Source organism: Aulonocara stuartgranti, assembly GCF_965226115.1.
Source record: "Aulonocara stuartgranti genome assembly, chromosome: 3".
NCBI lineage: Eukaryota > Metazoa > Chordata > Actinopteri > Cichliformes > Cichlidae > Aulonocara > Aulonocara stuartgranti.
The window spans coordinates 60905520-60922125 of NC_138941.1; the positions used below are offsets into that span (position 1 = coordinate 60905520).

General features: G+C 41.8%; 1 protein-coding gene across 1 annotated transcript in view; it reads right to left on the bottom strand.

Annotated features, from left to right (window-relative positions):
- The window catches only part of LOC309703997 (uncharacterized protein), a 40535-nt gene that overhangs the window by 6592 nt on the left and 17337 nt on the right, over positions 1–16606 (bottom strand). Inside the window, exons 11-21 of the mRNA XM_082528943.1 lie at positions 11084–11198; positions 10858–10991; positions 10499–10725; positions 10281–10395; positions 8245–8544; positions 7398–7624; positions 7191–7279; positions 7004–7104; positions 6163–6398; positions 5944–6032; positions 1472–1683 (exon numbers count right to left, since the gene is read on the bottom strand). Coding sequence (XP_082385069.1) covers positions 1472–1683; positions 5944–6032; positions 6163–6398; positions 7004–7104; positions 7191–7279; positions 7398–7624; positions 8245–8544; positions 10281–10395; positions 10499–10725; positions 10858–10991; positions 11084–11198 — 1845 coding nt within the window. The remainder of the gene's footprint in view (positions 1–1471; positions 1684–5943; positions 6033–6162; positions 6399–7003; positions 7105–7190; positions 7280–7397; positions 7625–8244; positions 8545–10280; positions 10396–10498; positions 10726–10857; positions 10992–11083; positions 11199–16606) is intronic.

Consider the following 16606-nt stretch of genomic DNA (forward strand, 5'->3'; position numbering starts at 1 on the left):
CTTTTAACATCTGCAGGAAGCTCCTGAGGATGTTTTACCAGTCAGTGGTTGCTGGAGTACTTTTCTATGCTGTGGTGTGCTGGGGGAGCAGCACAGCAAAGAAGGACTCATCCAGGCTGGAGAAACTGATCAGGAGGGCTAGCTCTGTGGTCGGCATGAAGCTGGACACTCTGGTGACAGTGGCAGAGAAAAGGACATTAAAGAAACTGATGGACATTATGGACAATGCCAGGCATCCTCTGCACACGGCCATAAACAATCAGAAGAGTCTGTTCAGTGACAGGTTGCTTCTCCCCAAGACAAGAACTAACAGACTTAAAAACTCCTTTGTCCCACACGCCATCAAACTGTTTAACTCCTCTCTGGAGGGGAGAGGGAGGGGAAACAGGAGGACAAAGGAGGGAACAACTAAGCTGTAGTGCCTCTTCACCTCACTGTGCAATACCTTTTGTGCAATACTTTTGTAAATAGTCAACGGTGCAATAGACTCAATACTTTAAATGTGCAATTCACTTGTATTTTTATTTTTATTCCTATTTATTCTATTTATCCCCTTCGTATATTTTATTTATATTGTCTCTGTATTTATATATATGTGTGTGTGTATAACTCTGTAACTTCTGTCGGTGCTGTGCTTTTTTGGAAATCGAATTTCCCAGAGGAACCCACCCGAGGGATTAATAAAGTTCTATCTTATCTCTTATCTTACAAATACTAGCAAAAATCTCACCAGAAGGTTCTGATTTTCCCTAGGATCTGAGGCTCCATAGACATAATGAATCCCCCTTAACTGTTTTTTTTTTTTAACGGAGTAGCGCCTCCATCCAGATAGATACCCCTCTGAATAGCCAAGTTACTCATTATATCTCTAAGGCCTTGGTCAGAAAAACCTAGACATCTATCTAACAGTCAACAGGGTGGTTGCCAGTAGTCTCTGGAAGTCGCTGGCAGTCGCTGTGAAAAGCTCCCTCAGCCACAGAGGGTCACCACACAGGTAGTTGATGTTTTATTTGGCAGATTTTTCATCCTGATTCTATTCCTGGAGCTCCCAAGGGATTTGTGTCTCTTTCTGGGATTGAATCAAGGATCGTTTGCTTGTTAGATAAATGTCTAAGCACTACTAAAGACCCATTCATGCAGGTCCGGTTCAGACTGCTGCCCCTGATGTGAACCCAGATAAACATCACATAATGGATGGATCAAGAGCTGCATCATATTAAAAGGTTTTGGTAAAAAACACAGACACTTGGCTGTAGCACTCAGTGGGGAAACCAGCAGTGTTAGAATGACAAAATAAGTTAACAGAAGTAAAAAACAGTTTTAAAAACTTTCAGTACAATTTTACCATTTCGCTGTACTGACGGATTTAGTGTTCAGGGAATATATATTTTAAGAAAAAGGCTGTTAGAAATGATCAGATATACTACTATAACATTGTATAGAAAAAATAGTGTATTTACGTCAACATTACCATTTTTAAATGCTTCCAGGAGTGTCTGTAATTGAAGGGGAGGCAGCAAGTCAGCAATATCATCTTCAATGACAAATTTTAGGTCCTGGGTAGACTCCACTCCATCACTTAACAGCTTATGAATCAATGACTGTTGAGTGTCTTCAGAAATTAATGGCAAAGCTCTGAGGATGATATCCTTCAGGTCTTCATCCAAGGGTTTCCTTTCATTACTGTGAGAAAAAAGATCCACGACACTCATGAAAATGTTTTCCTCCAAGACAGAATAGACTGAACATTTAAACACACATTTCCATGAAATGATTCTTCAGTAGCTAAATTGGTAGTCAGTGTTGAATAAAAGTCAATGTAATCTGGAACAATCTTGGTTCACATTCAGCATCTCGTTTAGAAACAGGAGTTTTAATAGTGGGTTAGCAATCCAGCATCTCTGTTTCCATTTAAGAATAAATGGAATAACTAATGCTTCCTGCATAAAGGTTATCATTAGCAGCTGTGCAGTTTGGCAAACCTGACTGCCTTTCTCAAATCAGATTCGCAAATTAGCTTGAAAACAATTGACAATTGTCAATACATACTTTAAGATCAAAACACGCAAAAATTAACTTATAATATAATCAATAATATCAACAGAATGTTAAAAATAGAAATATTAAACATGTCTACATTTTACATCCACTGCTGATTAGCATGCCAGCTAGCATGCTAATCAGCAGTGTTCAGACCATCATGTCTTATAATACACCTTTGTATCTTAAACAGCTACCTATCATCCATATACCCATAGTCTAGTATAAGAGGAAAAGAAGTGATGACGCCACATCTTGCCAGTGATGCCATACCTGATAAATGGAGCGGTAATCATAATGTTTCATTACTCTCTGGGCAAAGATCAGGTTGCATTCAATAGCAATGAAAAGAAACAATAGCAGCAAAACTCTGCTAACATAACATCTGCCATCCAGCACTGGAGCTGCTCAAAGTTTTCAATCAATCATTTAATCAATCTTTTTAAGGAAGCCTGTATTTCAAGGTTTGATATGATATGAGTGAACAACAACTTCCAGATAGTTCATTTTTCATTCTGTACATCACTTTAAGTTGCAGATCACCACTGCTGAGGAGTCACGCTTATGTTGACTATAAAAATCATCGACAAGTAATTTAAAAGTCGACACGTCGTTGGAAGTTTTGTAAGATTCTGAAAGACGCAGAAGTAAGTAGTAGGTAAGTCGTTTAACGCGACGAAGGGTGTCCAAATTCGAAGACTCCTCGAAATATGGCCAAAAAAATCCACCCTCTTTTTCCCTAGATTTGATTGATGGGTCGGGTGTATCCTTCGTGGCCCAACCTATCCCAGAATTCATAGCGCGGCCCAGTTTCCAACAACGGCAGCAGCTACTTAGTTTTAATATTACTCTTTCTGGGTCGCAAAACTACATTCAAAGTCAAAGTCAAAGTCAAAGTCAACTTTATTTGTCGATTCTGCCACATGTACAGGACATACGGAGAATAGAAATTGCGTTACTCTTCACTCCCTAGATAAATAGCAAATGAACATTTAAATATATTTAAATATAAAAGTGATTAAAAAATGCAAGTAAAATAATTAAAAAGTAAAAATTTAAATAAATACAATTTTACATATAACAAGAAAGCTATATAATATATATATATAATATATATAATATATATATAATATAATTCTCGCCTAAAAATATCTTAAAGGTTTATTTTGCAACCCTGAAAATCTGGGACTCGCCACCATTTGACCTTAGAACTGAAGAAGCTTCTCGGATGAGAGGTGAAACGTCTTCAAGCAACTTAAAGAAGTCCAGACGCTTTTCTTTACAAGCTCCTTTGACTACGATGACCTGGATGACTGAGAACCTTCACAGAAAACCCAGAAAGAGTGTAAGAGTAACAAACTTTTAAGATATTTTCAGGCGAGAATGTAGCTGTGTAAGCTTCAAATATCTGCTCAATTTACCAAGACATCACATATTTGCAAAAGTGCTCCGACGTTTTCGGAGACACCTGTTACGCACCAGCTCGATAGCTGACCAGGAGGTCAAGACTCACTAGAGCCAGCGAGAACAGTCAACCCCCGGCACATCATTTTCGACTCCCCCGCGGTCTTTTGCTACTCAGGTTAAACATATATAAGTCACTTAGATAACTTAAAAATGTCATTGTTTGGATTTTTTCAGTGTTTTTTATTTGTTCCTGAGTAAATCAGTTTGGTTGAGATTAAAGTTATAGTCTTCACACAGCTGAATAAACGTCAAATAGAAAACTGATTAAACAGAAGTGTGAGATGGTCGAGAATTTACTCCAATGTCCTGTTAAATTTTAGGGAGCGAGAAGCAGACGGCTGAGTTTATTAAACTCCACTGAGACAATCTGCAAATTTCATTAAAGGTTTAATAAACTATCATCTTGTCTTTATTTTAAGTTAGCACATACCTTAAACACTTCAAGCTGTAAGCTAGCGCTGGGCGATAGAACGATAACGATATGTATCGCGATATAACTTTTACTCGATAGAGAAATTAAACTATCGCGATAGACCTCGCCACTCTTGTCCTCTTAAAAAAAAAAAAAAAGGTCAGCCAATCCAAATTAAGTAGCGCAGAGCCGAACCAATCACAGCCGCAGCGTCATGTTGCGTGACTTGTTACGTACAGCACAAGTGCCAAGCCGCACATGTGTATTTGTTTGGGAAGCAGCCAGCGACCGTACCGCCCGGGTAATGGAGGAAATGAGTGTGCCGACTAGAAAAATCAACCAAGCGTGACCGAAGGTTACCGAAGAGAAAACAGATGATGGTTCCAATGCCGGAGAGATTGTCGAACGGAAGAGCCATAGAAGTTCTGTAGTGTGAAGGTATTTCGGCTATTTCAAGTCTGACAAAAAATAGAGTAGCGTGCACTGTAAGTTGTGCCGAAAGCAAGTCTGGAAATACAATAAACTGGTGCATGCGTCACACTGTGCGCCACGTTATTGTTTCGGTGAAATGAATTTCTACAATACTGTTACTGTTAATTCTACTCTCTGCAGTGTTTAAATGCTTACATACACACACATTTTTCTGTCCGTCCACACATACGACTCGGTTCTGCTTCTATGCCGCAGCTTTGTTTACTTTTCCCACCGAGGCTTCTAGACTTCTGATTGGCCAACATTTCTGCACGGTTAGGAATCTAGCTCCACCTGCTGCTTTGGCATGTTCATAGCAGCGTTTACCTTCATTTCTGCCTTTATGTGTGGACGGGATTATTTTTTAAAACGAAAACGGAAAATCTCCGTTTTCAAAAATACCCGTGTACGTGTGGACGTAGCCTCAGTCTCTGACTGGAAGCGCTAATTTGTCATTCGGCTTTTGTCAGACATCTACCCTGTTGAACTTCATCCATCCATTTGCGTCCGCTTAATGGATGAACTTATTATGGGAAATAAATATTTAAATAAAAACAAGCTGCTGATTATTTCACATTTTACTTGTGAGCAACGGCACATTTAAATCTTACAAATATAGTTATTTGGCTGATATCGTGATAGATATCGTTATCGCCTGAAATGAAAAAAACATATCGTGATATGAATAAATCTTATATCGCCCAGCTCTACTGTAAGCTAATGATAGTTATATAAGAGCAGACACATGCTGATGCAATAAGCTGTACGGTATACATCCAATAGATGCACGATTTGATTAGTCGACTAATTGCAAAAATAATCGGTTGCTAGTCGACTATCAAAATAATAGTTTTGGCAGCCCTAGTCTACCCCTACAACAGGAAATATCAAACAGCTCAAAATATTAAAGCCAGAAGACAGCACACCAGGTAGGAGTGCAACCAGGAGAAAGCTTATTGTGTTTTTTGATCTTTACTGTTTCTGAACACCTTTGAGACCAGAGGTAAGCCGGTTTTCTACAGCAATGTCTCAAGGGAGAACATTGCAGAATATGTTTTTTGGCCACACCAATGCAGCCCTCTTCATTCTTTCTCCAAGATGTAACTTCTTTCATCTTCATCTTCAAAACGGTTTCTAACCCATAAGATTGAAGATGGGTCAAACTACCATCTTCGGGGCAGGGCAGGGTGGGGAAAGGTGGGGCTGTGGTGGTAGAGCAGATCAGCTACTGATTGGAAGGTTGGTGGTTCGAACCTTTGCTTCCCCAGTCTGTATGCCAAATATCCTTGGGAAAGATACTAACCCCAAGTTGCCCTCCGATGCGTCAACTGGAGTGTGAATGTTGGTTAGATTGTACTTGAGGTTAGAAGTCCTTGTGTGAGTGGGTGAATGAGGAATGTTGTAAACAGCGCTTTGAGTACTCCAGGAGAGAAGAAAAGCGCTATATAGGAATCAGTCCATTTGTCACTGTCCATTTCCAAAATGCAACATAATAAATGCTATGAAACTGTGTTTTCATTCTCCAATTTTACTGTTTTTTATTAATCACTTACCTCCTGTGCAGTGTGGTTTGTTCAGAAAAGGATGAAGAGTCTTCAGCACCATCAAGCTTATTCACATCATCCTGAACATCCTCTGAGGCCTGGAAAGTTTTATAGTTTTTATTTAGTATGGGTTTTGTAATTAATGGTTTCTGACAATGCCATGTGGAGGGATTAAGAAGGACAAAAGAAAAATCTACAAAGGCAGAAATGCTGAATCTGACACAGTACCTTCAATCGAACAAAGAGGGTAGCACTCCCAGTTGACTGGACAGCCTCTTTGATCTCCTCAGTTGTCAGTGACTCCATATTTAGAAGCTCTAGTATCTTGTCGTCATTAGATATCAGGAGCTCCAGAGGTTCAGCAGCAGCCAGCTGAGGGAAGGTTGACCTCAGCTGAGCTAGGAAGTCAGCCTCCTGAAGACCTCGAGGAACCTGCAGCTCATGAGGCAGGTAATTCTGAAACACTGGGATAAAACAGGAAAGAGTGCTAAGTTGCCAGCTAACAGGGAGCATCACACCAAAACCTGACAATTTCATTCAAAAAACAAGAGCTCAGACGTCTTAGACAGTCTGTTATCAGCTGCAAAGCAACTACAATATTTATCAGATATTTGCATTAAAATGGTCCAAAAGGCTCCAAGAGCACAAACACAATCCAGAGGTCCAGCTGAGGTTCAGGAAGCAGCTACAGCCACCTGTCAGTCAAAGAGACCATGTCCCCAACATTAAGCCTTACCACTGACAGCCTTGCTTGAAATCCTCTATCACGGTACCACTACCAAAAAATGACCACCATCAGCATTCTGAATGACTGCTGTGTAGTGGCTCGTGCTCCAGTAATCATGAAGTGCTTTGACAAACTGGTCCAAACTCAGGTCATCACAAGCTTCCCAAACCATCCAGCAGCATGCCTACAGAGCTCTACAAAGGACCTCATAGTCACAAATGTGTCCTGACCACCCTAGGAGCTATGCTCGGCTACTCTTTATTATTTCAGCTCAGCATGTGATCACAGTGGTGATAACTGAATATTGTACTGGACAGATAAATTAAAAGGCTTTGAACTTACGATTGGGCGAGATGGTATCCATCTGAGGGTCCTCCACAATGTGGACCTTGAGATGCACGTGGGTGTCTGATTGACTGATCTGAGGTTTCTCAGACTCAACTCTGGGGGAAAAGAACAAAATTGGATTGAACTGTTGACATAAATAACAAACTCTAACAGCAGCAGCTTACTCTTTTCTTTGACTCACTCAGTGGTCAGTGTGGTTGAATCCAGGCTGGGTGGAGGAAGTTCAGCAGCGGTAGCATCTTCTCTCTGTAGAGACCTTTTCTCTGGACCCTAAATTTCCACCAAAAAGTAAAAGAATAGTTTTTTTTATCTGATTTTTTATTCAGAACAACATGCTCTACATTTAAACAATATTTTCACCCTGATGTTAAATTGGTTCTTGCAGTACCTTCAGTCGGATGTAAATACCAGGATTCCTAGTCCTGTTCTTGCAGATCTCTTCTGCAGTCATACTCTCCACTCTTGGAGGAATTAGATCGTGGTTGCGACCAATTAAGATGGTAAAAGGTTCACCAGCAGCCAGCTGAGGGAAAGTGGACCTCAGCAGAGCCAGGAAGTCAGCCTCCTGAAGACCACGAGGAACATTCAGCTCATGAGACGGGTGATTCTGACACACTGAGAGAAAACAGAGAAGCTCACAAAGTCAGAATCAGAATGTCTTTTTTGTCATTGTCACAGGTAGAACGAAATTAGAATTGATCTCTGATCAATGCATCATCCATACAAATGTAAACTTTAAATAAAATTTGTAAAATAAAATCAATCCCCACACATATGCCTCAGTCAGTGCATAGATCACTTCAGGAGTAGCGTGATGGACATTTTTTAGTAGCAGCATCAAGACATATTTTTCTGATTTGGTAAAAGCTGTGTTTGAGTCTGTTTGTCCTTACGCTGATTGCTTTGTACCGTCGGCCCGAGGGCAACAGTTCAAACAGGGAGTGGCCAGAGTGTGAGGTATCTTTTATAATGTTACGAGGTTTTTTAAGACAGCGGGTAGTGTGACTACAGTCAGAGCAGTTTCAGTCATCGACAAGTTAGAAGACATGTTTTCCTGAATCAACTAATAAACGGGTAACTCAGCAAACCTGCACAGAGAGCTGGATGACTAGTACGTTGGACTCTTGAGACATGCAAAGCCTCTAAATCAAGTTAAGGAGCTAATAAGAGGTAGAAAACGTTAACGGCATCAAATCCTTCCAAAGATCTTTGAAGGTTAAAAGCTTTAAACTTACTTATATTTGTGATCTTATCAATCTTAGGGTCCTCAAGGATGCGGATCTTAAGTCTTAAATCTTCTGGACACAGTGACTGTTGTATGTAGAGGGTAGATCCCCGAGAAACTCTGATGATTTCCTCTGGTGTCACAGAGTCTCCTTTCAGAGGTTTAAGTTTGTTGTGCTTGGCCCTTAAAAAAAGGTCAAAAGGTTCATCTCCAGCCAGCTGAGGGAAGGTAGACCTGAGTAGTTTCAGGAAGTCAGCTTCCTGCAAACCACGATGAACCTTCAGCTTGTGAAGCGGGCACGTCTGAAACACTAGAACACAGAGGAACGCTGAGAGATCAGTTCAATTTTTCCAGTATTAGGAGAAAGAAATCATCACTTTCCTGTTGTACTTTCACTAAATGTTCGTCTGATACTACTTTCCAATTGAATCTGGAATCTGCTTTCACAGTTTGGAGGTACCAGTGGTGACATGGGCTCCTAATGTTCCAATCATCACAGTGAAATCTTCCACATCTGCTCCAGAGTTTCATGTGTACTGAGGTGTTTTCATTGTGTTTTATAATGAAAATATTCTTGGTATTATAGTACATATTTCTTTATTAATATGTTACAATTCTTAGACCAGGGAGTAGTGCAGAAAGATGAAGATGTCCATGTAGAGTGCAGGGAGGCAGCACAAACGGTATATGTGTCCTGACCAATGTTCCCTCTAATTTTTCATGTGTCTGAGCGAACACACAAACTCCCTGAGCGATCCCTTGGACCATTGTGAGCGACATCAGACGTGTGCACTGTGGTCATGCCAGCATCGAATCCATCCAAGTTACATGGTTTATTAAAATAATCAAATTATAGCATTTACATTTACATACAAGCTCTGACTTGTATTATGGGTATGAGTCTGGTCTGGGAGATAGTCCTGTAACGCTCTGTCTGCAAAATACAGTTGATGTCGGGCAGTTAATTATATAGTTACTTCTTCAAAAAAGTTACTGAGTTTTGCAAACAAAGTTTTTTGCAACTGTTTACCTAAAAATGCAACTAAGGCATTTTTTTAAAAAAACATTTCAAACTATTTACGGAACAGTCAGCTGTTCTGCATCAAATTTGATGCCCCCCCATTCCTAAACCACTAAATGCCATATTGCCATATCATGTTTTGATTGGTCGACATGGTACATTTTTCGACGAATGGGAAAGGGTGGGGGCTTTTTGGTTTTGTCTTTGCTCACAGGTGGAGAGTGCTTTCGAGCGTTTTCCTTATAAAACGCAGTTTTTACCATTTCTTCCCGCAGTAAATATAAACAATGATAATATTCAGGAAGAAAACCAAACATTGCAGATATTTTTGTCATAACTCTGGTTTTACGTGGCCTATCAACACAATTTAAAAACTGGTATAAAGTCCACACTTGTTCCGTCAATTGTTCTGTCTGTCCTGCTCACATCTCCAATGGTTATACACTAACGTGGCTTCACGCCACATCAGTCACGCCACTTTGCTAGCTAAAACACCGGTGTCGACACATAAGGACGCTGTCATAGCCTGTTAGCGATGTTGATTAGCTGCGTATATACGAATGTGAATCGCATTATTGGCTGGACTATGGGATAAGGTGGCATCGGTCTAAACCATACGGGAGCAGCCAGTCACTTACTAACACTGCAAAAAACAGAATTGTTAAAATATTTACTTTAATTTCAATTCAGGTTAGATTTTTTTTTTTTGCGCGCAACCTAGATTTTCTGTACGCAGTACGCAGCTTAGAGGGAACATTGGTCCTGACCAGGGTTTCAGCTGCTCTCGAGCATTACTGGCATCAACAATTGTGATTTACAAGGTGCAAATGACTGTTTTTGGTATAGAGGTGTGGTGGAGACCATCAGCTTCACCGGTGTTTAATAGACCAATCTCCGAGCAGGTAAAAGGGTGAAAAGCACTTCAGAACTTACCTAGTAGGTAACAAGGTGATATACGGCTTACATGTGCTGCATTTTTATAGCAGAAACATCTAAATTTCACATCATGTTTGCTTTAGACTTACCTTGTTTTGACAAAACATTAATCTTTCGCTTTTCCAGGATGCGGATTCTGAGATTTATATGGGTGTCTGTCTCAGTGGATGGAAGATCTTCATGATCTTCATCAGCATCTTCTTTCTGTTTTACAGAAGGTCGGAATTTTCTTCTCAAATCAAGTTGTCAATGTGTTGTAATCTTTGGTAACGCTGTTGAGATCAGTTAAATCTTCTCAGCACAGTACCTGCAGTCGTATGTAGAGGGTAGATCCCCGAGAAACTCTGATGATTTCCTCTGGTGTCACAGAGTCTACTTGCAGAGGTTTCAGTTTCTTGAGGTTGCAATATAAGAAAAGGTCAAAAGGTTCATCTCCAGCCAGCTGAGGGAAGGTAGACCTGAGTAGTTTCAGGAAGTCAGCTTCCTTCAAACCACGACGAACCTTCAGCTTGTGAAGCCGGTACATCCGAAACACTAGAACACAGAGGAACACTGAATCAATCACAGTGAAATCTTCCACATCTGCTCCAGAGTTTCATGTGTACTGAGGTGTTTTCATTCTGTTTTTAACATTTAAATTTCACATCACGTTTGCTTTAGACTTACCAGTATTTGAAAGCACTTCAATGTTTGGGTTTTCCAATATGCGGATTTTGAGATCTATGCAATTTTGTGATTTGCTGATTCGACGTTTGCCATGTTTTTTTCTCCTCTTAGACGGAACTGTTTGAGTCAAGAACCTAAGGAAAACACGGAAAAACGGGAGCTGGGATACAAAAGATAACACATATACTTTTGTACATAGTAGACATTTATGCACTTGTCTTTTAACCTTGATGTTGTTACATAATCCAGCTCTGTCGTGTATCCTTCCTCCTGCTCTAAATATTCATACTCTTCATCCTCTATCGGTGCCTGAAATCCCAGGCTCCTACTGTCGTCCACCCCTAGGAACAAATAAATTCTTATGTTAGTCACAATTATGTGTTGCCCGGCTCAACAAGAACTTGACCGTTTACATAACCGAAAGGGAGCATGCTGCTACTATCTACTGTTTGTGCTTTAAGAGGACATGAGCTAATGTATCTTTTCCATTACAACCTTCTCGGCTCGACCCAACTCAGTTAAATTGTTTTTCATTACAATCAAGTACTGCCTATGTGTGCAAGGTCATTACAGCAATACTACTAAAAGTCCCATTTTGCATACAACAAAAGCACAACATCACACTGGAGAAACTTGAGGCGATGGTAGACCTGCTGTGTGGTCTATAGCTTTTTGTCAGATTTGGAGACAGACTTTGAGGATTTGATTTTTGTGAATGACATGCTCTCATGAGTCATCGAGTGACAAAACTGACTAGCCAATCGGTGGAATGCAATCTGTTGACGTTACATTTTCAGATTGACTGAATTGCTGAATTGCTTTGGCTGAGTAGGTACTAAAAAAAGTACCTGGCCCGAGAAAGGACCCAATGGAAAACCATATAAACTTTGTAACACGCATTTGTTACACCATATCTACCTCTCTCTCTCTCTCTCTCTCTCTCTATATATATATATATATATATATATATATATATTAGTGCTGTCAAAATTATCGCGTTAATTGTTAAGATCAACGCGAAATGTTTAATGCATTAAAAAAATTTAACGCTGATTTTGTTTTTTTATTAATTTCCTGTAATCTAAGACCTTTAAATTCATGAGCACCTCTGGAGGAGGGGGCAACAGTGTGCTATGCTGGCGTTTGGCCTGACAGAAATGATTAGAAGAAGAAGTGACACCATGCTACTATCTAGCTAACACTAGCTAACACACGCAAGCATGGACGAGGACGGACTTTTGGGTGGAAAGTTTCTCTTTAAGAAGTTGCCTGATGGCTTGTTGGACAAAACGAGAGTAAGATGCACAATTTGCAAAGCTGAATTCAAGTACCACAGAAGCAGTTCATCACTGGCGTATCACCTGAGAGCAAAACACCCAACTGAATCCACCTCTACGGGACCTCGCCAGTCTACGCTTCTGGAGTATGGTGCTTGTGGACGAATAACAAAAAATGTGAGAGAAAAGGTAACCAATTCCTTGGTTGTTTGGATAGCTAAAAACTGCCGACCAGTTAGCATAGTAGAAGATGATGGACTGAGAGAAGTCATTCGTGCTGCATCAGGAGATGAGTGTTACAATCTGCCCTCGAGAGGAACCATTGTGTCGAGACTGCACACTTTGTATGGGGACCAGAGGGCTCAGCAGTCCAGCAAGCTTGTGCAAGTAAGGAATGTCGCTCTCACCGGAGACCACTGGACTTCGGTGAACAACGATAATTACTTGGGGGTCATGGCGCATTTTATTGATAACGACTGGACTATGCAATCGTTTGCACTAACAGTGAGTAAAACTGAAGAGAGACACTATGCTGAGGCGTGTGCTGACCATTTTCTGAATGTTGCAAACGAATGGAAAATCAAGGACAAGGTAACCACGCTTGGCACCGACAGTGCTCGTAACATGGTTGCAGCCGCCAGACTACTTCCATTTGAACACATGCCCTGCATGGTCCACATTCTGCAAAGAACGGTCACAGTTTCTATTAATGACAGCGCATTTGAAAGGGCTCTGGCCAAATGTCGCAAGATTGTTGGACATTTTAAGCATAGTCCAGCAAACGCTCAGGAATTAAAGGCACAGCAAGCTGCACATGGACATCAAACAGAACCGCTTGTTCAGGACGTTCCAACAAGATGGAACTCCACCCTAGAGATGATCAAGCGGATCCAGAGAAACAAATTTGGGCTGACCACCATCCTGACTCAACAAAACAGCAAGGTGACTATGTTGACTGACCAGGAGCTTGACAGACTGCAAAAGCTGGAGGAACTACTGGAACCTTGCAGGTAAATACATTTTGTTTCTCATGATTGTGTGTCTATCTTTGCATTCTAGCTTTGTTTTCAAGTATGTTCTCCACCTCCACCTCTCTGTGTATTTTCATATGTAGTTTTTATGTTTGTCTCTGTGTGATTAATAGAAAAATACAGACTTGATCTTTCTATTGCAGATATGTTACCGAACTGCTGGGAGGAGAGCGGTATGTCTCTTGTTCCATGGTGTTGCCAGCCTTGTGTCATTTGTTCAGGATTATGGAGCCCTCAGATGATGACCCAGTCTACGTTTTGAGGTTTAAGAAGATTTTTACCACAGACCTAGCTCAGCAGAGGGACAGCAGCAATCTCACATGGCTGAAGATCGCTACTGCCCTTGATCCCAGGTTTAAAGATCTTAAATGCCTTTCCAAAGATGAAAGAAGAGAGGTGTGGGCATCAGTACATGACCTTCTGATGTCAGAGACGGATGCACACCAACCATCTGTTCAGACAACAGAGGAACCCTCACCAAAGAAGAGCAAGATGTCCATCTGCTTGCTGGGTTCTCCTGATTCAGATACAGAGGAAGAGGAAGATGCTATAGACTGCTGTCTGAATCTGTACAAAGCAGAGCCCAAAATTGACATAGGAGAGTGTCCACTACAGTGGTGGTTAAAGAGAGAAGGAGCACATGCCAGGCTGGCACCTATTGCACGCAAGTACCTGTCAACCCCTACAACCACAGTGCCTTGTGAGAGATTATTCTCACTCTCAGGTCACATCATTCAAAAGAAGCGTGCTTCTTTGTCATCAGACAATGTAAACAGAATAGTCTGCCTCAGTAACTGGCTGAGTGCAAAGAAGGACTAATCCAGATTGCTCCTTTGAAGTGAAAAATGTTCAACATTCTGGGTTTTCAGCTGTGTCTTTTTGTGTTTTAAATACTGAGTTTTGTGCACCCTTTATTGTTATGATATTCACTTTAACCTGTAGGCCTGGGTTCAGTCACTGTTGATGGCCTTAAAGGTTTTTTGTAAGTTTTCACTGTGTTAAAGATTGATGAAAACTATTAAAATTCTCTTTGAATTTCAGCATACATTCTTTGTGTTTATTCTGCATTTACTTCATTGTGTTGCATAAATGTCTGTTACAATCTTAAAATATAAAGAATAAAAAAAATGTAATTGGAGCCAGGCTATTAATAAAGTAATTGAGATTAATCGCAATTAATAACAGAAAATTGTGAGATTAGTTAGTTAATTTTTTTTAATCTATTGACAGCACTAATATATATATATATATATATATATATATATATATATATATATATATATATATATATATATACCACGATTACCGACACTAACAAGCTGATCTACAATACGGCAGCAGTGATCAGTGAGATGCTTGGCTACAAGTTGAACAGCCACAAGGGGCAGTACCCTCCATGGAGAAGGAGGCTAGAGGGCAAGATCAAAGTAGCACGGAGGGAGGTTAGCCAACTAACGGAGTTGCAGAAAGGTGCGACAAATAAGGTGCCTAAGAAATACAGCAAGTTGTCCATACCTGAGGCCTTGGAAACTGCCAAGCAAAGACTCACAGCCTTGGCCAGCCGCTTGAGGAGGTACACCAGAGAGATAGAAGGCAGGAGAATAAACCAGCTGTTCTCCACAGAACCAGCAAAGGTGTACTCTCAGTGGCAAGGGAACAATAAGAGAACAGCACCACCAAGGCTGGAGACGGAGCAATACTGGAAGAGCATATGGGAGAAGGATGCAACCCATAACGGCAATGCTCAGTGGCTAGAGGATCTGAGGGCAGACCACAGCGACCTCCCTGAACAGGGTCCAGTAACCATCACAGTGGCAGATATCCAAGAAAGGGTCTCCAGTATGAAGAGTTGGACAGCACCAGGGCCCGACATGGTTCACGCCTACTGGCTGAAGAAGCTGACTGCACTCCACGAGCGTCTGGCAGCACAAATGAACCAGCTGCTAGTTAACGAAAGACACCCGGAATGGCTAACTGAAGGCCGGACGGTCCTGATCCCCAAGGACCCCAAGAAGGGACCGGTCCCCTCCAACTACCGACCAATAACCTGCCTCAGTACTACATGGAAGCTCCTGTCAGGCATCATATCGGCTAAGATGAACAGGAACATGGGTCAATACATGAGCGGGACACAGAAAGGAATTGGCAAGAATACCAGAGGTGCAAAACACCAGCTACTGGTAGACAGAACAATCAGCCGAGACTGCAAGACCAGACTGACCAACCTGTGCACTGCCTGGATTGATTACAAGAAGGCCTATGACTCAATGCCCCACAGCTGGATACTGGAATGCCTAGAATTGTACAAGATCAATGGGACCCTAAGAGCCTTCATCAGGAACTCAATGGGGATGTGGCGTACAACACTAGAGGCCAACTCCAAGCCCATAGCACAAGTTACCATCAAGTGCGGGATCTACCAAGGAGATGCTCTGTCCCCACTGCTGTTCTGCATAGGCCTGAACCCCCTCAGTGAGATCATTAACAAGACTGGCTACGGATACCGACTACGGAACGGAGCAGTTGTCAGCCACCTCCTGTACATGGATGACATCAAGCTGTATGCCAAGAGTGAACGAGACATCGATTCACTGATCCACACTACCAGGCTATACAGCAATGACATTGGAATGTCGTTCGGACTGGAGAAGTGTAGTCGGATGGTAACAAAGAGAGGGAAGGTAGTCAGAACTGAGGGGATTGAACTACCAGAAGGCAACATTGCAGACATAGAGGACAGTTACAAGTACCTGGGGATCCCGCAGGCAAATGGGAACCATGAAGAGGCCGCTAGAAAGGCTGCAACCACCAAGTACCTGCAGAGGGTCAGGCAAGTCCTGAGGAGTCAGCTGAATGGTAAGAACAAGATCCGGGCCATCAACACATACGCCCTGCCCGTGATCAGGTACCCTGCTGGGGTAATAAGCTGGCCAAAGGAGGAGATAGAAGCCACTGACATAAAGACAAGAAAGCTCCTGACCATGCATGGAGGGTTTCACCCCAAGTCCAGCACCCTGAGGCTGTACGCTAAGCGGAAGGAAGGGGGCCGGGGACTGGTGAGTGTCAGCACCACAGTCCAGGATGAGACAAGGAACATCCAAGAATACATTGGGAAGATGGCCCCAACTGACCGAGTGCTCAGTGAATACCTCAGGCAGCAGAAACCCAAGAAAGAGGAGGGAGACGAGGAACCATCATGGAAGGACAGGCCCCTGCACGGTATGTACCACCGGCAGATAGAGGAGGTGGCTGATATCCAGAAATCCTACCAGTGGCTGGACAAAGCTGGACTGAAAGACAGCACAGAGGCACTAATCATGGCAGCACAAGAACAAGCTCTGAGTACAAGATCCATAGAGGCTGGGGTCTATCACACCAGGCAAGACCCCAGGTGCAGGCTGTGTAAAGATGCCCCAGAGACAATCCAGCACATAACAGCAG